Below are 24,109 nucleotides of genomic sequence, written 5' to 3'. Positions count from 1 at the left end.
AGCCAACAGAATGAAAAGTAACCGAAAGCCATTCTCTGTGCCACATGGATATGTAGATTTTTGGGGAAAAAAAACTGGGATCATATCACTGGAAGAAGCCATGACAAACAAAAGCATGCAACAGATGATCAGTAATTCATCTCAAGATGTACTGCGCTATCTCACAAAATGGTAAGAAGTAGTGAAGTGACTGGAATATATGATCCATTCAGTGGTAACTAGCTATTTTCCAACATACGTCACTGTACTGCAGAGCCATGGTAACCTTAACACCTAATCTATTGACACGATAGCTGTTGCAGTAATTTCAATAGACAAATTTAAAAAAATCCATAAATAAAAATGACAGTAATGGGAAAAATGAAACACAGAACACACACAACTGAGAAGTTGAACATCATGTTTTACCTGTGATTGCACTATACACTAGTTTTAGAAATTGGATTTAATAAATTGTAATTTCCTAATAACCAACCACAATTTCTTGCCATTTCTACATTCTTTGTGACATCACCTGCTATCTGCCTTTCTTAGAGTAGAGAAATGGTGATTGACTGTGCTTCACGTCTTTCTGAGTCTGCAGTTTTGGAACATCCATTTTAGAGTTGCAAACATTATAGAAGGGCTCTGCTAAATCTACACATAAAGGCCTTGAGGGTGATCTTCCCAGTTTCCACTTCTATACAGTGAAAAATATGGATAACAATGCTATTGTACAAGTCAAAGGCAAATGGGGAATTCTCGTCTCATGTAATCTAATACCAGTACTGTGATGAACTTAACACAGTAGTAGTTAAGACCATGCAACGCCATCAATACACACCCAGTCATTTGCAAACTTCAACATGTCACCTTACACAGTCTTCATTATTACTAACACAAAATCTGAACTTTTCACATATGGATGCAGTTCCTTCAGAATGTCTTTAGTTTGTGAAACAGCATGCACGGACTTTCACTCCAGAGTATTTCTCACCTGTGCCTCAACACTGGTCTCATCATTCTGATGTCCATCAGATGTAGAGCACAGATTGTGACATTGTTTAATGTTGTATAAATAATTTTTTGTCAACAGATGTGTTCTTTCCAGTTTTGAATCAGGCACTGGGTCTCAAATTTTGTCCAAAATAACTTGGAATGGAATTTCATTTGCTATATCTGCTCCTATTCTGTCCTCTTTTCCTGATTAAATTAAATGACTAAAGTCATTTTCATGTCTAATGTGAATTGAGATAAATTTCACTACTGACTAACTGTGCAATGGGTGAGAGGTAATAATACCAATGTGGCATCAAAATCTACGGCCTTTTTACATTTCCAAAAGGACTGATCACATTTTGCTGAAATATGATGTGAAATGTGTTTTCCGACCACCATCTAAGATTAGGGCCCTTTTACGCTCCATAAAGGATGATCCTGGTTTGTGTACGGAAGGTGTTTATAGTATTTCTTGAAGTTATGGCACGTCATTCACTAGTCAGACCATCTGGACTGTGGAGGACCAATGTACTGACATAACAGCCGAGTAAATCTGCTATTGCAGAAAATTGGGATAGTGTTAGTAAGAATAAGTTACATTAAATTAGGAAGTGACTTCCTAAACATAGCTGGAAGTTTTTCCTTAAATACTCCAATTGGACTATTGCTCTCATCCTTGGGGGGAAAAAAGAACGGAGAGCCAGAGTTTATACTACCTCATCTGTTGGTGTAGAGAGAGAGAGAGAGAGAGAGAGAGAGAGAGAGAGAGAGAGAGAGAGAAATCTTTTCAGATATGCTCTGCAAACAGAGGGTTTGAATTCCCTTGTACAGCACTTCCTTGCTGAATTTGTGCCATCAAAATGACACTGTGTGCACCTGTTGAAATATCTGTGGTTCAGAATGAAATTTTCACTCTGCAGCGATGTGTGTGCTGATATGAAACTTCCTGGCAGTTTAAAACTGTGTGCCAGACTGAAACTTGAACTCGGGACCTTTGCCTCTCGCGGGCCAGTGGTAGAGCACTTGTCCGCGAAAGGCAATTTTCCGAGTTTGAGTGTCGGTCCGGCACATAGTTTTAATCTGCCAGGAAGTTTCATATCAGTGGTTGTTGAAGGGGTCACTCAGTTGCATCCCCATAAGTTATTTGAACAGAAACACAAATTAATTCAGGTTTGTGATAAAGTTATGAATACTGTCTGCAAAAACTGAAGAGTGATTAACAGGTCATCTCTTGGTGATATAGCTTGTCATGTTATTGTATGATGTTTTCAAATATTTGATTGTACAACAGAAGAGAGATGTTCGAAACTTGCATACAACATTTTCAGAATGTTTTCAGTTTAAGCAAAGTCCTCTGATTCTACTTAATTCAATAGTGTTTCTTGTTAACTTAAGTATGTATGCCCCCCTGACTCCATTTCTTCACCCAAAACATTCCTTTCTCTTCTTAATTTTTTGTTTTTATCACAATTTTTCTTCAATAATAATAATGATACAACTGTGGTGGTAAGCTGTTGTTTTTAACCATGACAATGTAAACTTCCACTTGCCTGTATCATAACACAACTCTAGTGGGGTTCCTGATATTAAACTGCCAAAGCGAGTTGCATGTGCAAATTTGCCCAAGTTTGTGTTCTAATGGAAACAGTTCAGCAAGCATTTGCAGATTTTGCTTGCTAGACAACACACACACACCTTTAAATAAAATTAAACTTTAAGCCTATATGGGTTCCTTAAAACTGTCTGGTGTATATAAATCACATGGTGACTCAACAGTCTGTCTATGGGTTCCAGACACAGGTAGATGCATCTTTCTTCCTGTAATATCAAAGAAATGATTCTCCTGAATCTCATGTGCATAATTCTTTAATGACAAGTCTGATCAAAGCGTATGAAGAGCAAATGACAAATTAGCACCTATACAAGTGGAAAAAGTGGGTGGAAATAATTGTGAAACTATTTATTCCTAGCACAAACATAACCATAGATGAGTAAATAGAACCTAAATTTAAAATTATAACAAATTTCACTTATGAGTATTATGCCATTAAATACCAACCAGTCATTATGACCCACAGGAGCATACATGTATGGCTTTTTTAAGGAAAGGAGCTGGGTTAATGTAATAAAAATTAACACTGGAACACTTCTCGATCAGAACACTTAGGAATGGTACCAGACCTGGTGTGAGCTGTTCAGAGAATCGTCGGGAATACTGTTCGAGAATAGATTCGAGCAGAGGCTGAACGTATCCCAGAAGTGGTCTCCGGGACGGTTCACCTGACCAGCACTGCTCCATAAGATGCCAACACTGGTCATCAAAATGGGCCAGCCTTTCCGGTCGAATACCTTCAGAGAACAAAAGGGAAAAATAAGTAAATAAATCAGGTATTTTTATCATTTATAACCTACAAAAAAAAAAAAAAAAAAAAAAAAAAAAAAACACACACACCTCTGCAGCACCATATGATACGGAAGCCATCAATTGGCATACACAACAATCAGATAGCTATATAATTATTCCATTATGAGTACATAATGCAGAGTTGTATGAGGAGTTAAGAGGAAGTAAGACAAAATGTGAACCCAAATGTCCAAGCCACATTCCTTAAGGGTGATAAATGCTTTGACCTCTGATAAAGAAGACTAGCTGAACCTGGTATATGTATGCACATTAAACTTTATTTTGGTCAAGATTTTTGGACATATTCTACAGCTTTCAATGGAGATTAACAGATACACTCTTTTTTGCAACCAAATTTTTTATTCTTTTGATACCTGGTTCACAGTTACTGTATGTATTGTCAGTGGGTTCTAGGAATTAAGAGATGTAGAAAGGAGTTTGCTAGCATCCACATAAATATTTGTAACCTTTATTATTTTTATTATTGTTATTATTATTATTGATAAATGAAACACACACCAGAAAGATGGTTGGTTGATTTGAGGGAGGGAACCAAACAGTGAGGTCAGCAGTCCCATCAGATTAGGAAAATATGGAGAAGGAAATTGGTCATGTTATTTCAAAGGAACCATCCCGGCATTTGCCTGAAGCGATTTAGGGAAATCAACAAAAGCTAAATCAGGACTGCAGCACACAGGTTTGAACCATCATCATCCTGAATGAGAGTACAGTGTGCTAACCACTGTACAACTTCATTTGGTGCTCACCAGAAGCAAAGAGGTCAGACCTACTGCATTACAAAAATCAATCAATCAATCAATCAATCAATCAATCAATCAAGTTTTCTCTGATTCTGTGGTTGCAATCTCCAACTCATGGCTACACAACTGAGCTTTATTCAAAGGGAGTTCATTTATATTCTACTGGCAGAAAATTGTTTTCATCACAAGAATTTGGTTGGGAATGAGAGGTGGTAGAAAGCAGGTTCTAGTTGCCAAAATTTGTGACAATGTATTGGTGTCTTATGAATTGCAGTTTTATTAAGGTCCTGATAGTGATCTGTAAGTAACATGCAATTATTAAACTGAGTGGCATATATGGTTAAGTGTGAGCACCATGTTGCACTCTCCCCCACCCTTTCATTCTACAATTATCAGTAACATGAAAACTCATCAGTACATTTCATGTGCAATCACTACAGCCATCCACATGATACACTTTATCTGGTAAATTCTTCATAAGCTGAAAAAATCTATTGTCAACCACCTCCAATAAGACCATGCCAAAAAGATAATGTGTAATGCACATGTAGGACTCCCTAATGAGTATGAGATGTCAGTCCATCCATCCAACTCATTAATCCTAGATTATGCTGAGGGGAAAAATATAAATCACTGTGAAAAAACAGCGTTTAAAAAATCAACATCATAAAAGGAAGAAGAAAGTAAAATAAATTGGAAGATGGGAAAATTTGTGTGCATAACAGTCATATGTACCAAAGAAATGACTGCTCAACACCACACTACACAAAGACACTTACAACTAGGCATTCACATTAAACAGTCTGCAATACTTTATGACATTACTGAGTAGGTGAAAAGTCACACAGAAACAGCAATAGAAAAGCAACTTGAGAAACAAGACCATAAACTAAAGAAACTGTTGAAATAAACCCACACAACAGGAACAACAGGCAACAGACACCAGCATACACAACATACAGAGTTTCTAATGTATCAGAAGTACAGCTTTCCACACATTAAGAAGAACTACATCAAAAGGGATCTGAACACAATCTCAACACATATCACACAAAGAGCAATTAGAAACATAATTACAGAAAAATAAATATACAATAAAACTGGGTAAAAAGGAAACAGCAACATTATCTGCTATACATGTGAGCTTTCAGCCAAATGTCCTTCTAATATAGAAAACACATACACACATTCATGCAAGCACAATTCTAACACACATGACCACTGTCTCTGGCCATTGAGGCAAAGGAAATAAATATACAGGAAATTTCAATGCAGGGCTAGCCAGAGAACTGATAGCGGAAGAAATCAGATTATCAGAACAAAAGTACCACCACTGAAGAGAGAACAGCTATATAGATACACAAAAAACTGGAAGCACACAATGAAATAGTCACAAGAGCAGAAAAGGGAAGGGCTATACCAAAGAAAAGCTGAAGTACATAATAGAAAGCCAAATAAAAGAAACTAAAAAGCGACCCAACCCAAAGATTCCAAAGAGACATACAAAAACTGTTAAGCATGAAAGATGCCAAATAAAAAGAAAAGCACAAAAGAACCCAAGGGCACTCACATCCAGTTGTTTACAAAAAATTTAACAATCCCAATGTTCCAATCGGACTGTGCCAGCATATCATTTAGCCATACATGCACATGTTTCTCCAAAAACACTGCACTTGTACAAACAGAAGCATAGAAAACACCAATGACCCAATTGACAACATGAAAGATATGAATGTACCCTATACAGCGACGCTACTCTCATCTGACATCATATCAATGTACAGCCATATAAAAACTGAATAAACAATCAAAATAACAGAAATACAACTATGAGATACAAACTTTCTCCCACAAACACAGAAACAAGAAGTATTAACCATTGTGAAAGTAATCACATGACAAAATTGTACAAAGTACTATATTGGTACTGCTATGTTAATGACATAATTTGCACGGTAGCTGAAACACATGACCATGTACTACAATTACACAGACATCAATACCGCCTACCCAAAAATATACTTCACCCTTGAAACAGAAACAGACAAAAATAAATAAATAAATAAATTGCCGTCACATCAAAATGGAAAACAAAGATCAGAAACACTAGTTCTCAGTACAGAGAAAACCCACCTCATTCCTCATGTTTGATTGATGAAGTCATCCATTTTTAAGGTATGTGGCTATTCAAACTTAGCATTTAGTAATTCCTTGGAAATGTCTTGAGCTAAATACTTTATTTATGATGGATTTCAAGTAATCACCATCAGATAACTGTGACCAAAATTAACACAAAAAACAAAATTAGAAAAGTTTATACAGGGTGTTACAAAAAGGTACGGCCAAACTTTCAGGAAACATTCCTCACACACAAATAAAGAAAAGATGTTATGTGGACATGTGTCCGGAAACGCTTAATTTCCATGTTAGAGCTCATTTTAGTTTCGTCAGTATGTACTGTACTTCCTCGATTCACCGCCAGTTGGCCCAATTGAAGGAAGGTAATGTTGACTTTGGTGCTTGTGTTGACATGTGACTCATTGCTCTACAGTACTAGCATCAAGCACATCAGTACGTAGCATCAACAGGTTAGTGTTCATCACGAACGTGGTTTTGCAGTCTGTGCAATGTTTACAAATGCAGAGTTGGCAGATGCCCATTTGATGTATGGATTAGCACGGGGCAATGGCCGTGGCGCGGTACGTTTGTATCGAGACAGATTTCCAGAACGGAGGTGTCCCCACAGGAAGACGTTCGAAGCAATTGATCGGCATCTTAGGGAGCATGGATCATTCCAGCCTATGACTCGTGACTGGGGAAGACCTAGAACGACGGGGACACCTGCAATGGACGAGGCAATTCTTCGTGCAGTTGACAATAACCCTAATGTCAGCGTCAGAGAAGTTGCTGCTGTACAAGGTAATGTTGACCATGTCACTGTATGGAGAGTGCTACGGGAGAACCAGTTGTTTCCGTACCATGTACAGCGTGTGCAGGCACTATCAGCAGCTGTTTGGCCTCCACGGGTACACTTCTGCGAATGGTTCACCCAACAATGTGTCAATCCTCATTTCAGTGCAAATGTTCTCTTTACGGATGAGGCTTCATTCAATGCGATCAAATTGTAAATTTTCACAATCAACATGTGTGGGCTGACGAAAATCCGCACGCAATTGTGCAATTACGTTATCAACACAGATTTTCTGTGAACGTTTGGGCAGGCATTGTTGGTGATGTCTTGATTGGGCCCCATGTTCTTTCACCTACGCTCAATGGAGCACGTTATCATGATTTCATACGGGATACTCTACCTGTGCTGCTAGAACATGTGCCTTTATAAGTACGACACAACATGTGATTCATGCACGATGGAGCTCCTGCACATTTCAGTCGAAGTGTTCGTACACTTCTCAACAACAGATTCGGTGGCCGATGGATTGGTAGAGGTGGACCAATTCCATGGCCTCCATGCCCTTCTGACCTCAACCCTCTTGACTTTCATTTACGGGGGCATTTGAAAGCTCTTGTCTATGCAACCCCGGTACCAAATGTAGGGACTCTTCATGCTCGTATTGTGGGCGGCTTTGATACAATACGCCATTCTCCAGGGCTGCATCAGCGCATCAGGGATTCCATCCGATGGAGGGTGGATGCATGTATCCTCGCTAACAGAGGACATTTTGAACATTTCCTGTAACAAAGTGTTTGAAGCCACACTGGTACGTTCTGTTGCTGTGTGTTTCCATTCCATGATTAATGTGATTTGAAGAGAAGTAATAAAATGAGCTCTAACATGGAAAGTACGCGTTTCCGGACACATGTCCGCATAACATATATTCTTTCTTTGTGTGTGAGGAATGTTTCCTGAAAGTTTGGCCGTACCTTTTTGTAACACCCTGTATATAAATACTACAAGCCCCAAGTAACATTGGGAACAAAACTACATGCTGAGTAGATGTATTTACAATATGGTTAGGGAAGCCCATACAAAGGAGCAAAACAAGAAAAATGTACACTCTCTTGTGCAATTGCTGTTAAGCATATTTTCAAAACTGGAGGCAGCAGACTCCAGAACAATATTACATCAACTTGGTACCAGATGTCATTGATCTCAAAGATCAAAACAAACAAGGACATAGCATTTACAGTTTACAAAATGTGATAAACATCCTTTGCCACATTACATCTGCTTTTTACAATAAGCATCATATCATCAATGAAAAAATAAAAACATAGCACACGTTATGAGTAAAGCCTGCCTTGTGACATATACAGAGAACATACAGCACACTAGGCACAATGACCAAATATTCCATCAAGAGACAGCTATGTAATGGCAATCATTATAAAGGAAGACAACACACAATTTTTAAATCATTTTTCAAACAAAGCTAGCAACTGTCAAGCCTACTGAGACCACAGATGGGCCAAAAAAATTAATGTATGAATGGACTGGGGGGTTAGGGGGGAGGGGGGGTTGTTTTGGGGGAAGAGACCAAACTGCAAGGTCATCAGTCTCATCGGATTAGGGAAGGATGGTGAAGGAAGCCAGCCATGCCCTTTCAAAGGAACCATCCCGGCATTTGCCTAGAGCGATTTAGGGAAATCATGGAAAACCTAAATCAGGATGGCTGGACGCGAGATTGAAACGGACTGGGGAAAGAATTTTATAATAAATGTAATAATATTAAAAATTATATTGAAATGTAATTACCTAAAAAACATGGTCATTATGTTTTAATATAATATTATTATATGAAATTGTACCATCATTGTAACATTCTCACATTCCTTCCCCCCCCCCCCCCCTCTGTCTCTTCATGCTGCCCTTCCTTCCAGTCCCTTATTCCCCCCCCCCCCCCCCCCCCACTCCCTTCACCATCTCTATCTCTTGCCTATTTGTCTACGCACCTCCCCCTCACCCCTGCCCCCCAACAACCATACCCTACTTCTACCTTATCTGTCCTTTCCCTGTCAGTGTCCCCACCTCACCCCCTTCACCCCACCCCTATTTCTATCTTTTCCTAGTCCATCCTAACACAGTTAGAATTTTTTTAAATTTATGATGAGGTTTTTTTTTTTTTTTTTTTTTTTTTTGTTTTGACATGGCCCATCTGTGGTCTCAATAGGTTAACAATTGCTCATTTTGTTTGAAAAATAATTTAAAAATTGCATATTGTTTTTCTTTATAATGATGGCCTTGACACTGCTGTCTCTCAATGGAATATTTGGACATTGCGTCTGGTGTGCTGTATGTTCTTTGTATATGTCCAATGACAGGTTTTATTCATAACATATGCTATGTTGTTTTATTCTTTCATTGACAATATGACACTTATTGTAAAAAACAAATGTAATGGTAAATGATGTTTACAGCATTACAGCATTATGTATATTGTAAACGCCATATTCTGGTATGTTTCGATCTTGGAGATCAATGCCATTTGGTGTCAAGTTGAAGTAACACGGTTCTCAAGTTTGCTGTTTTCAGTCTGGCATTCGACATCTCTAAATAATGTTGTCTGAAAATATACTTAATGCTATTGCATATGAGAGTTTATATTATTCTTCTATTGGTAACTTGTAAGTGTTTTCCTAAGCACAATGTAAGTACACTACTGGCCATTAAAATTGCTACAGCAAGAAGAAATTCAGTTGATAAACGGGTATTCATTGGACAAATATATTATACTACAAGTGACATGTGATTACACTTTCACCTAATTTGGGTGCATAGATCCTGAGAAATAAGTACCCAGAACAACCACCTCTAGCCGTAATAATGGCCTTGATACGCCTGGGCATTGAGTCAAACAGAGCTTAGATGGCGTGTACAGGTACAGCTGCCCATGCAGCTTCAACACAATACCACAGTTCATCAAGAGTAGTGACTGGCGTATTGTGAGGAGCCAGTTGCTCGGCCACCATTGACCAGACTTTTCAATTGGTGAGAGATCTGGAGAATGTGCTGGCCAGGGCAGCAGTCAAACATTTTCTGTATCCAGAAAGGCCCATACAGGACCTGCAACATGCGGTCGTGCATTATCCTGCTGAAATGCAGGGTTTCGCAGGGATCGGGTCGTAACACATCTGAAATGTAACGTCCACTGTTCAAAGTGCTGTCAATGCGAACAAGAGGTGACCGAGACGTGTAACCAATGCCGCCCCATAACATCATGCTGGGTGATACGCTGGTATGGCGATGACAAATACACACTTCCAATGTGCGTTCACCACGATGTCGCCAAACACGGATGCGACCACGATGATGCTGTAAACAGAACCTGGATTCATCCAAAAAAATGACATTTTGCCATTCGTGCACCCAGGTTCATCATTGAGTACACCATCGCAGGCGATCCTGTCTCAGATGCAGCATCAAGCGTAACCGCAGCCATGGTCCATGTTGCTGCAAACGTTGTCGAACTGTTCGTGCAGATGGTTATTGTCTTGCAAACGTCCCCATCTGTTGACTCAGGGATCGAGACATGGTGGCACGATCCGTTACAGCCATGCGGATAAGATGCCTGTCATCTCGACTGCTAGTGATACGAGGCCGTTGGGGTCCAGCACGGCGTTCCGTAATATCCTCCTGAACCCACCAATTCCATATTCTGCTAACAGTCATTCGAACTCGACCAACGCGAGCAGCAATGTGGCGATACAATAAACCCAATCGCGATAGGCTACAATCTGACCTTTATCAAAGTCGGAAACGTGATTGTACACATTTCTCCTCCATACACGAGGCATCACAACAATGTTTCACCAAGCAACGCCGGTCAACTGCTGTTTGTGTATGAGAAATCGGTTGGAAATTTTCCTCATGTCAGCACATTGTAGGTGTCACTACCGGCGCCAACCTTGTGTGAATGCTCTGAAAAGCTAATCATCTGCATATCACAGCATCTTCTTCCTGTCAGTTAAATTTTGCATCTGTAGCACGTCGTCTTCTTGGTGTAGCAATTTTAATGCCCAGTAGTGTACATATACTCAATGTGTACATTCAATCCAAATGTTACATTGGGCTTGTAGTATTTATATATAAGCTTTCCTAATTTTACCTTTCATGTTTATTTTGGTCACAATTATCTGACGATTACTCAAAATGCATCATAAAATGAAGTATTTAGTGATCAAGACGTTTCCACAACCTACATCAACCAGTTCAATTATCCACAACATGGCAAACCACCTAAAAGCCAACAAACAGGCCATCTTCAGATATCTCGTACCCATGCTTAACAGAATTTCAATGGACAAATATAACTATGCAAAAGAACTAAACACAGTCAGACAAACTGTCACAGAGAATGGTTACAAAATAATAACTGTTGAGAATTGAACCATAAAATAGAAACAAAAGTTACACTGAACGCACATAAGAGTACCACAGCTCAAAGCACCAGTAACAACCACTTAACAGAGAACACATGAAGCACACAAGACGACGAAACCACAAGAAACAGGAAAACATTGTACACATTGAAATTTGACAACAAAATAACACACACAATAGGAAATACTATGAGAAAACATGGTACACATGTAGCATATAAAAGAAACAACACACTGCAGAAAAGATTAAAAGTACCCAACATGGTCGCAGATAAACTCGAGACAGCAGGTAGGTAGGTACTAGCTAACCTGCAAAGACAGTGATCCAGTATTTGTCAGGCAGACATGTAGAAATTTCAGGATAAGAAACTCTGCACACTTAAGAGCACTGAAAAGTGACAGCACACATCCCACATTTGCAGACAACCTCATTAAAAATGAACCACCACCCCAACGGCATAGAAACAGACCTCCAAATCCTGAAACACATTAATCATCTGAAACACACACTCACACACACACACACACACACACACACACACACACACACACACACAAACCAAAAGAAAACAAACAGAACAAATTCAAATTTTGCAGCTGTCAAACCAAAACAAAACAAAACAGTGAAACAAATGACAGTCAAAAGCACGTCACAAACTGAAATAGTTCAGTGAAACATGTCCAAGCCGCAACAACATAATGATACAGTTTTCACAAATGGGCATGAGAAAACTTGAGGAAACAAGAAAAAAAAATCCAATGAAAAACAAACCACAACAAATTGTTCCCCATACCAAAGCTTCACAAAAATTTTACCGGTGTGCACAGGTCAGTCCAACTACACAAAAACAACAAAAATACATTTGGCACACAAATACGAAGCAGCCACAGCTTAGGGCAAGCTAAATATAGCAATGGAAAGGGCAAACTGGGACAAATATCATGATTTTTACCAGAACATATATTTTAAAGATTGGATTATAAACAAAAACTTCAATATAGACGATATTCCAACATCCCTTATGTTTGCAGATCACATGGTGTACTAAGTTAGACCTGTGACTGATTTCAGTTGGCAGCCACAGGACACACACACAACATAAAATGAATGGTAAAGCATATATACAAATTAAACACACCCATATCTGATGTACTATATTTCCTACCCTAAATATAATCTTCATGTATGTATCTCAGAAAAAAGTAAAACAATAGTTCTGTACTTGCATAAAGGCAGACTCATACTTAATTCATTCTTATTTTCTGCAAGCATGGGAACTGAACTCAAAAATTCCCATATGATACTGGGAAATGTGCAATGATCTAGTAGACAGTGTAGAGGAAATTCCACCTGTACAGAATAAAACGTGACGGCCGGTGTGGCCGTGCGGTTAAAGGCGCTTCAGTCTGGAACCGCGTGACCGCTACGGTCGCAGGTTCGAATCCTGCCTCGGGCATGGATGTGTGTGATGTCCTTAGGTTAGTTAGGTTTAATTAGTTCTAAGTTCTAGGCGACTGATGACCTCAGAAGTTAAGTCGCATAGTGCTCAGAGCCATTTGAACCATTTTGAACCAGAATAAAACAGGTGCATTATCAGCACTCAATGTTCACACAGATGCTTCCACATATTTCCTTTATACACAAACCACTGAAATTCATGTTCGAGCAATGGTCCCTAACAACTGAAATTTTACAAACAATAAGTAGTTTTTGGAAAGTAGTTACAGTGCTTTACTAACAATCCTGACAACTGACTTAAAGAGATAATAAGCAAAAAACTATAACAGTAGCCATGCCTCTTCTGAAATTATGGTCTCAAAGCAAGTGAAAACCAAGATGTTCTGCTGAATATCACACACACAGAAAATGTTACTTCAAAGTTAAACAGATCACTCCAAACAGACAATACTGCAGTTACATATGAAGACAAGAAGAGTAGAGTTAAATGTAAGTTTACAATGAGGAGATAATAAAAATGTTAGCCATTTCTTTATGGTGGTACAATAGCAAACATAAATCAATGTAAATGATGAGTGTGAAAAGGTGGATGCAACACTTGTTAAACAGTTAGGTCAGATGAAGAGTTCTGCAGTCAACTGTGCAGTTTGATATGTTCTTAAGGGTGACTTTAAGAAACAACAAATCCATGCTGTGCTTCTGAAGCATCTTTCCCCTCTCATGATTACTGACATAATCACAAACCTGTAAAGCCACCTATCAAAAACCATTCCCTGAGAGATAAAATGACTGGAGTGGCATCTCACCCTGAACTTTCTGGGAACATAGTGTCTTATCCAACAAGCATTTATCCAATTTCTAAAGAATAACACATCTATCACATCCACGTAATTCTGCTTTAGTCCAGAAGACTTGCCTTATTGCTGCTTCTCACTCAGCACATATACTGGGCAAAAAGGAACAGGTATTACAGTAGGGACACAGTGCCTCCCTGTTCAAACCACTGTACTAAGCAGTTCAAGAACTAGTTTGATTTACAACAGGGAAGATGTTCCATATAAGAAATGTCAAACAGTATGATCATTATCAGTATTGTAACTATGATCTTACAAGGTCCTGTGGCCGACATAATACAAATAACATATCTAAGTTCACAGGCAGAGAAACTGTCTAATAATAAAGCTATATTTAAATGCATTGCCAATTTTCAAATACGAGGTGAACGTGCTTATCCAGGCATCGATATCAATGAAATTTTGTTTTTGTTATGATGATACATGTTTTGCAAGAATGTAAATCAATTGAACTGTGAAATCCTTTTTTCCTATGTCCTTTTAGAGTATTTGTGCTTTGTATTTTTCTTCAAAATGAGTAAACTGAATTACCATAGATTAAAATGTTGAGGAACTGCAAATTACAGTAATGAAGGATCGGTGATTAAAGGTGAACAAATCAGGTGACAACACTGATGTACCACAAGAGAGATTATGGCACATTTTGTACAAAAAATTATATACTGTGCAGCTTTCGGTGAATGACAATGAAACACAAATACTAAAAACTAACATCTCATCTCAGTACTGCTTAGACCATTTTAAATGGAATCCAACCTTTTTTGCATCAATATATTACCCTTTCATACCAGAAACAGCAGTTCATCTCACTTGTGGAGAAGGTCATGGCCAGAGTCTTCTGAGATGCAAAAGTGTTTCTTCTCGCTGATCACCTTGCAAAGGGAAACCAATAACTTGCAAAGTCGATGTGAGTCTTCTAGACTGATGAGATGGAAAGGTACATGCAAACAAGACTGTGAAGAAAAAAAAATAATCATCTTCCTTCAGGACAATCCATCAGACCATGAAGCTGCTTTGGCAATGGGAAAACTGGTGGATTTTAATTACAACCTGTTGGAACTTCTTTTCTGTTCACCACATCTGGCACGCACAGATTCCCAGATCCAAATGTATTTCGGGTTGCCACACATTTTGAGACCAATGAAGAGTTTACAGCAGTGACAAACATGTATTTTGCCAATTTTGCAGAGCTTTACTTTCTAGATTAAGGCTTCTCACTGGTGGAATGTTAAACAAAATCTCTTCCTAACCCTTTGAGTAACAGTGGTTTCTGCCAAAACTTATCATTTTATTGATTTTGTTTGGAATTATCAAAGCCTTTAGCAAGTAACCACCAATCCTACGAAAGCTCTGAAATGAGGCTTTCATAGCATCGGTGATTTCGTGCTAAAGGCACTGGCACTTCCAAACAAAATTAATAAAATGGTGGGTTGTGGCAAAAACCACTGGGGCTCAAAAAAAAAAAAAAAGGGTATTTTGACAAAACACCAAGCAAAGAATTTTCATCTCCTCCTGTACATTTTATTGACAGAACTACAGTGAATGTCCAGCTGTCAATGAAGAGTCCTTTGGTTTCCAGATGGGTGGCAGTGTTAAAATACCACAACATCTAGAAGAGAATCCGAATCTCTGTCATGTACTAGATCTATTAAATACTTGAGATGACAAGTAATTACTAACACAGCCAAGCTATTTGGCTAGTTAGTATTAGACATGATCTTCATAAAAATGACAAAATCTTTATAAATAATCTCTGTTTATGTTAACAAATACACAGTACATGTTTTGAATAATTACTTGAAATATGTCTGAGGAGACTAAAATAAATATTACTTGCAAAATCCAGTTTTTCAACCATTTTCCACAAAAAGGAAGATATGCACTATGCTGTGTATCAGAACGTGGCTTTATATTTGTTGACAAGACTGCCAAGCCATTTCATAATTTCTGTCTCAGGAAAATATTTCAAAAAACAACATCAAGAAGAGGAAGGGGGCAGGAGAGGGTGATAAAACTAAGATTTGTAAATGGCTGAAAGCACGCAGAAGCTACAGCCATTACTTTTCCCGAGCGCATACAGCTCTACTGCATGGTTAACAGATGATGGCATGCTCTTAGGTAAAATATTCTGGAGGTAAAATAGTCATCCATTCGGATTTCTGGATGGGAACTACTCAGGAGGATGTTGTTCTCAGGAGAAACAAAACTGACATTCCACAGATCAGAGTGTGGAATGCCAGAGCCATTAATTGGGCACGTAGGTTAGAAAATTTAAGAAGATAAATGGATAGGTTAAAGTTAGATATAGTGAGAATTAGTGAAGTTCAGTGGCAGGGGGGAACAGGACTTCTAGTCAGGTGAATACAGGGTTATAAATACAAAATCAAATACAAGTAATGCAGGAGGAAGTTTAATAATGAATAAGAAAATAAGAACACAGGTAAACTACTATGAACAGCGCAGTATTATTGTAACCGGGATAAAACACAAAGCCCACATCCAACTAGCTCTGCAGATGAAGAGATTGAAGAAATGTATGATGAGATAAAATCAACTTTCAGACAGTAAAGGGAGACGAAGATTTAACAGCCATGGGGGACGGGAATTTGATAGTTGGACAAGGAAGAGAAGGAAAAATAGGTCAATATGAGGGGGGGGGGGGGGGGCAGGAGCGGAAATTAGTGCTTAATGTCCTGAAGACATTGAAGTCATCAGAAATGGAGCACAGGTTCGGATTAGGGAAGAATGGAGAAGGAAAGCAGCCATGCTCTTCTGAAGGAACCATCCCGGCATTTGCCTTAAGCAATTTAGGGAAATCATGGAAAACCTAAATCAGAATGGCTGGAAGCGTGTTTGAACCACTGCCCTCCCAAATGTGAGTCCAGTGGTTGGGGAAAGGAATGAAAGAGGAAGCCGCCTGGCAGAATTTTGCACTGAACATAATTTAATCATTGCTAATACTTTGTTTAAGAATCATGAAAGGAGGTTGTATACATGGAAGGGACCTGGAGACACCAGAAGGTTTCAGACTACTTATATAATGGTAAGACAGAGATTTTTGAACCAGATTTTGAATTGTAAGACATTTCCAGGGGCAGATGTAGAGTCTGACCGCAATTTATTAGTTATGAACTTAGATTAAAACTGAAGAAATTGCAGAAAGGTAGGAGATTAAAGAGATGGGACCTTGATAAACTGAAAGAACCAGAGGTTCTTCAGAGTTCTGAAGGGGGCACTAGGGAATGACTGACCAGAACAGGGGAAAGGAATACAGTAGAAGCGGAATGGGTAACTTTGAGAGATGAAATAGTGAAGGCAACAGAGGATATAAAAAGGTAAAAAGAAGAGATCTAGCAGAAATCCTAGGTAACACAAGACATATTGAATTTAACTGATGAAAGGAGAACACACAAAAATGCAGTAAATGAAGTAGGTGAAAGGGTATACAAACATCTAAAAATTGTCATTTACAGGAAGTGAAAAATGGTAAAGCAGAAATGGCTAGAGGATCAATGTAAGGATTTACACTGAAACACCAAAGAAACTGGAATAGGCATGTGTATTCAAACACAGAGATATGTAAACAGGCAGAATATGGCACTGCGGTCGGCAACACATACATAAGACAAAAGTCTAGAGTAGTAGTTAGATTGGTTACTGCTGCTACAATGGCAAGTTATCAAGATTTAAGCGAGTCTGAATGTGGTGTTATAGTCGGCGCATGAGTGATGGGACAAAGCACCTCCAAGGTAGTGATGAAGTGGGGATTTTCCCATATGACCATTTCACAAGTGTACCGTGAATATCAGGAATGCGGTAAAACATGAAATATCCAACATCACTGCGGCTGGAAAAAGATTCTGCAAGAACGGGACCAATGACGACTAAAGAGAATCGTTCAACGTGACAGAAGTGCATCCCTTCTGCAAATTGCTGCAGATTTCAATGCTGGGCCATCAAAAGGCGCCAGCATGTAAACTGTTCAATGAATCATCATATATGGGCTTTTGGAACCGAAGGCTCACTCGTGTATCATTGATGACTGCATGACATGAAGCTTTATGCCTCACCTGGGCCTGTCAACACCGACATTGGACTGTCGATGACTGAAAACATGTTGCCTAGTAGGACGAGTCATTTCAAATTGAATCGAGCGGATGGACGTGTGTGGGTATGGAGACAACCTCATGAATCCATGAACCCTGCATGTCAGGACAGGCTGTTCAAGCTGTTGGAGGCTCTGTAATGGTGTGGGGCATGTGCATTTGGAGTGATATGGGATCCCTGATACATCTAGGTATGACTGACAGGTGACACATAAGTAAGCATACTGTCTGATCACCTAGACCCATTCATGTCCATTGTGCATACCGGCGAACTTGGGAAATTCCAGCGGGACAATACGACACCCCACAGGTCCAGAGAATTGCTGCAGGAACTCTCCAGACATGAACATTATTGAGCGTATCTGGGATGCTTTGCAATGTTGCAATGTGCTGTTCAGAAGAGGAGGGAGGGGGTGAGGGACGGAGGGGGGGACGGGGAGGGAGCAGGAGCGCGAGCAGGGGGGGGGAGGGGGGGAGTTGTTAGTAAAATTTTGAGATGTTATGTTGGCCAAAAAATAGCACTTCTGTTTTAAAAAGCAAAACTGGGCTGTAAATGGTATGTGTGATTACAAATTCCTGGAAGTTGACAGAACTTACCTCCAATTTATACCAGTGCAAGAAAATGAATTAAATGTAAGAATTAACACAATTTGAAAGCATAAACAAGAAACAACTAAGCCATGTAAATAAAATAAAAATAAAAGATCAAAGTTGTTTCAATATCAGAACTAATGAGTTTAGGTGAAAAATTATATCAAAAGAACAAAGCCATTTGATTAGGATGTGAATAATACGAGGGCTGAGGAAGTACTTTGAACACGTGATAATCTTCTTCCCACCATTTCCAAACAACTCTAGTAATCTGGAAAGGCAGATTATGTTGGTAATTGGCCCATTCTGAGGATTTGAATAAGTAGTATACCAGTAAAATACATGACCACAGGACTTCAGAACCCAATATGCTTAAAATTAACTCTGTGAAATAGGTGAAATGGAGAACTTGTAATGAAATCAGTTAAGAAACATAGGCCCTAAAATATTACTGATTACTTTGAACATCCCCCTCACTTTCTTAGAGTATTCAAATATCTACTTGCTACCAAAAATTGTCACTTTCATCTGCTCCTACCTCTTTTGACGCTGGTCCACAGTTGCTCCTTATTTTGAAAATTTTCAAAAACATTTGGCAGCTTCACATGGCCAGCACATATATACCAAAATAATATGCCAAATGCATAAACATCTACACTGCTGTCATAGTGGCCAGACAATAATTCAGGAGCCATATGAACAGGAGTGCCAACAATACTGCCAGACATCATAGCTTCAGGAATACAAAAACCCAGATCAGTCAGTTTGGCACGATTATCGTTATCGAGCTAAAAATTGAAGCAAATAAAATGTATGAAGGAACCTTAAATATTACTGATCATTATGATTACTACTAAGTAATCTTATGTATGAAATGACATGTCAATACAAAAAACAATACAACAGATGACAATTACAAATCCCATTCCAGCATTCTTGTAGAAAAAAAAATTAGAAATACAGAGTGGTATACTTTAGAATAATATAACAAGTACCAGGCAATTAATACATATAAATGGTATTCAGCAGTACTGTCATAACATTCTAATATAGAAAATTATGGCATTATTAGTGAAAATGTACCAGTGTTAAAATGAGCAAAGTCCATTTTCCTTGCAAGCCTTCTTTTACGAGAATTATGAATAATTACAGGTTTTGGTATATTTGTAATTCAACTTCCACATAATTTCCCAATGTATTATTATTATTATTATTATTATTATTATTATTATTTGTTTCGTTTCTCAGACGTTATGTCTGGTCAAAAATGGAAAGTGACGCAGACCTTGATCAAGCGTGACTTCCTTTTAACTGTACGGTATATGTTATATTGCATTTAGGAACTTTCGGGTAATTGAACATGTATCAATAATTATGGATTTCTGTAGTTGTATATATAAGTTTGGATGTAGCTGTATTGCATTGATGTACTGGTGGATATTGTGTGGTATGACTCCTGTAGTTGATAGTATAATTGGTATAATGTCAACTTTATCCTGATGCCACATGTCCTTGACTTCCTCAGCCAGTTGGATGTATTTTTCAATTTTTTCTCCTGTTTTCTTTTGTATATTTGTTGTATTGGGTATGGATATTTCGATTAGTTGTGTTAATTTCTTCTTTTTATTGGTGAGTATGATGTCAGGTTTGTTATGTGGTGTTGTTTTATCTGTTATAATGGTTCTGTTCCAGTATAATTGGTATTCATCATTCTCCAGTACATTTTGTGGTGCATACTTGTATGTGGGAACATGTTGTTTTATAAGTTTATGTTGTAAGGCAAGCTGTTGATGTATTATTTTTGCGACATTGTCATGTCTTCTGGGGTATTCTGTATTTGCTAGTATTGTACATCCGCTTGTGATGTGACCTACTGTTTCTATTTGTTGTTTACAAAGTCTGCATTTATCTGTTGTGGTATTGGGATCTTTAATAATATGCTTGCTGTAATATCTGGTGTTTATTGTTTGATCCTGTATTGCAATCATGAATCCTTCCTTCTCACTGTATATATTGCCTTTTCTTAGCCATGTGTTGGATGCGTCTTGATCGATGGGTGGCTGTGTTGAATGATACGGGTGCTTGCCATGTGGTATTTTCGTTTTCCAATTTACTTTCTTCGTATCTGTTGATGTTATGTGATCTAAAGGGTTGTAGAAGTGGTTATGAAATTGCAATGGTGTAGCCGATGTATTTATATGAGTGATTGCTTTGTGTATTTTGCTAGTTTCTGCTCGTTCTAGAAAGAATTTTCTTAAATTGTCTACCTGTCTATAATGTAGGTTTTTTATGTCGATAAATCCCCTTCCTCCTTCCTTTCTGCTTAATGTGAATCTTTCTGTTGCTGAATGTATGTGATGTATTCTATATTTGTGGCATTGTGATCGTGTAAGTGTATTGAGTGCTTCTAGGTCTTTGCTACTCCGTTTCACTACTCCAAATGAGTAGGTCAATATTGGTATAGCATAAGTATTTATAGCTTTTGTCTTGTTTCTTGCTGTCAATTCTGTTTTCAGTATTTTTGTTACTCTTTGTCTATATTTTTCTTTTAGTTCTTCTTTAATATTTGTATTATCTATTCCTATTTTTTGTCTGTATCCTAGATATTTAAAGGCATCTGTTTTTTCCATCGCTTCTATGCTGTCGCTGTGGTTATCCAATATGTAATATTCTTGTTTAGCATGTTTTCCCTTGACAATGCTATTTTTCTTACATTTGTCTGTTCCAAAAGGCATATTTATATCATTGCTGAATACTTCTGTTATCTTTAGTAATTGGTTGAGTTGTTGATTTGTTGCTGCCAGTAGTTTTAGATCATCCATGTATAGCAAATGTGTGATTTTGTGTGGGTATGTTCCAGTAATATTGTATCCATAATCTGTTTTCCTTCTAGGGTGGTTGCAGGAAGCATATCCTGCAAAACACCTCTATTTGGATTTAAATCATTTTCCAGTTGGCCAGCAGTGTCGTTACCACTGTGGGCGGGCATAGGGTTCAAACGTCGTCCCCGACCATGACGGCACTTGTCCGAGGCTTCTTTAGTTCTGCCCTGAACCAACTAATCACATTAAAAGGGGGGTTAGCCCTATTAGTGGTTTGTTCTTTTCGTCGCCTTTTACGACTGGCAGAACATACCGGAAGCCTATTCTTTTTCCGGGCCTCCACGGGTTTTATTATTATTATTATTATTATTATTATTATTCATATTATTATTAAGTGAAAGTGCACATCACCTTTGCAATTGCAATCAAAATTCTGTATCATTGTATAGATACACATATACCTCTACATGATTACCCTGCAATTCACAATTAAGTCACTGACGGGGTTTCATCAAACCACCTTCAAGCTATTTCTCTACTGTTCCACACTTGAATGGCACACAAGAAAATAAGCACTTACATCTTTCTGTGGGAGTTCTAATTTCACTTAACTTTTCGTGGTGATCATTTCTTCCTATGAAGATGGGCACCAACACAATATTTTTACAATCAGAGGAGAACGTTGGTGACTGAAGTTTAATGAGAAGATCCTGCTGCAATGAAAAATGCCTTTGTTTTAATGACTGCCACCCCAATCCACGTATCATGTCAATGGTTTTCTCCCCCTATTTCAGGATAATACAAAACGAGCTGCCATCAACTGAACTTTTTTGATGCCCTCTATCAGTCTCCTCTGATGCAGATAAGACTGGTGTAAGCAGTCTCTTTAGTACACATGTTGCATTTTTTAAGTGTTCTGCCAATATATCAGTCTCTTGTTTGCCTTACCCACAACATTATCTATGTGATCACTTAAATTACAATTATTTGTAATTCTAATCTCTCGTGATTTAGTTGAATTTAGACTTGCATGATTTATTGTGTAAATGAAATTTAGTGGATTCCTTTTAGTACTCATGTGGATGACCTCACACTTTTAATTATTTACAGTCAATTGCCACTTTACACATCATACTTAAACTTTGATTGGTTTTAAATACATTAGGAAGTAACAGTTCACTGAAGTTAAAAGTATTCATTTCTCACAAGACAGTACGCACAAAACTGTGAGGGATTCACACACGGATATTTTGTATGAATCTACTTAAATAAATACAAACAATGCTAGTAGTCTCCCAGTAAATTTGTTCACTGATGAAATTGTTCCAAAGGTGGCAAAAAGGGTTCTGTCTTTGCATATGCAGATGATACTGGTAGTTGTTTCAGAGGACTTCTGGACAAAGGCAGCTGGCCGTAACACGCTTTTTTTACTACTAAAAGGTATATTGCTGCCAACTAAAAATCACACTTTCAAATTAGAAGGACTCCACACTTGCCAACAGTCAGGTGTGTAGGAATATAAGATTGTACTGAAACAAATAAAGAAATTTTTTGGTTCAGCTTAGCAGTTACTGAGAAAGCATCCTAAATCACGCAGAAACTAACTCGAGTTGGAACTGTGACTTATAAATTACCTCTGCCAACACTAAGACTCTACTGTGAAGCCAAATTTATGACCAGTGTTGGATTTATAACAAGTGTGTGGAATTAGTAGTCATGCTACCAAGTTGCAAATTCACTACAAACAAGGGAACGGTGAAATTTATGTCAAAATCGGTGTCTATTTTACTCCCATTATTAGTCAACTTTGAGAAAATTCCATACGCTAAATTGTAGCTGCCCCCCCCCCTCCCCTCCCACACACACAAAAAAAAAGAGGCACTGCATGGCATTTTTTACGTAGTTTCTGCACTTCAAATTGCCTTGTGTATAGTCCAAACTACACGATGTGTCACTTTGTGATGCAAGTTCCTATTCGCTGCTGAAAGCCATTACCAAAATTAACTAAATATTCACAGAAAAATACAACTCACATTTTATCTATAAATTTATTTCTTAAGTAGTATGGAGTACATACACATAAATCCAAAATTTCCATGTCTACGTAAGTTTTGTTTCTTCTAATTTTGTCAAAAATGGGAAATATTAATACAACTCATGAATGAGTTAATACAATGAGCTAATGTGTGCCTTACAATGACGTACTTATGAGTCTTATCTGCTCACAATACTCCAGATCACGTGGAGCTCTGGATTAAACACTTTAATTTTATTCAGTGAGTGAGTTATTCAAGGACAGTTAAAAAGATGAATTTCAATGCCTCAATCTGATGCTCTAATCACAACTTTAACTTGCTAAAATAGGAAATAAACACAGTAAAACTGTAGGAATGCTTACCAAAACATTCTTTAACTTAATGTCACGATGTACCAATCCTTGTGAGTGCAGGTAGCGGATTCCTTCCACAACATCAATCGCAATCTGAAGTCTTGTGACCCACGACAGTCCAGACCGTAGGCCATAATAAAGATCACGTGAAAGACGATCCATTATTAACAGGACTGACGGTGTACAGCCTCCGCCATATGAGCTGTCTATTACTGACCCACGTAGTCTAACAATCCGTTTGTGATCTGGAATTGTCCTTAAAAAAAAAATTATCATGTTACACATACATTAAACACATCAGTCAATTGAACTGAAAATGCAAAAGAGATGGGACAATATTTATAACAAAAGTAATCTTGAAATGAAATTCAAAAAAATAAGTAAATAAATAAAAATTAATTTCATTT

General features: G+C 38.1%; 1 protein-coding gene across 1 annotated transcript in view; it reads right to left on the bottom strand.

The window, feature by feature from the left end:
- LOC126248974 (dual serine/threonine and tyrosine protein kinase-like) overlaps window positions 1-24,109 on the bottom strand; it is a 317,035-nt gene that overhangs the window by 4,526 nt on the left and 288,400 nt on the right. The window contains exons 12-14 of the mRNA XM_049950529.1: window positions 23,712-23,958; window positions 19,030-19,279; window positions 3,160-3,327 (exon numbers count right to left, since the gene is read on the bottom strand). Of these exons, the coding sequence (XP_049806486.1) occupies window positions 3,160-3,327; window positions 19,030-19,279; window positions 23,712-23,958 (665 nt within the window). The remainder of the gene's footprint in view (window positions 1-3,159; window positions 3,328-19,029; window positions 19,280-23,711; window positions 23,959-24,109) is intronic.

Source organism: Schistocerca nitens, chromosome 3 (assembly GCF_023898315.1).
Source record: "Schistocerca nitens isolate TAMUIC-IGC-003100 chromosome 3, iqSchNite1.1, whole genome shotgun sequence".
NCBI classification, from domain to species: Eukaryota; Metazoa; Arthropoda; class Insecta; order Orthoptera; family Acrididae; genus Schistocerca; species Schistocerca nitens.
The sequence above is the reverse complement of the archived record's forward strand: the minus strand, read 5'-3'. Positions and strand labels throughout refer to the sequence as shown.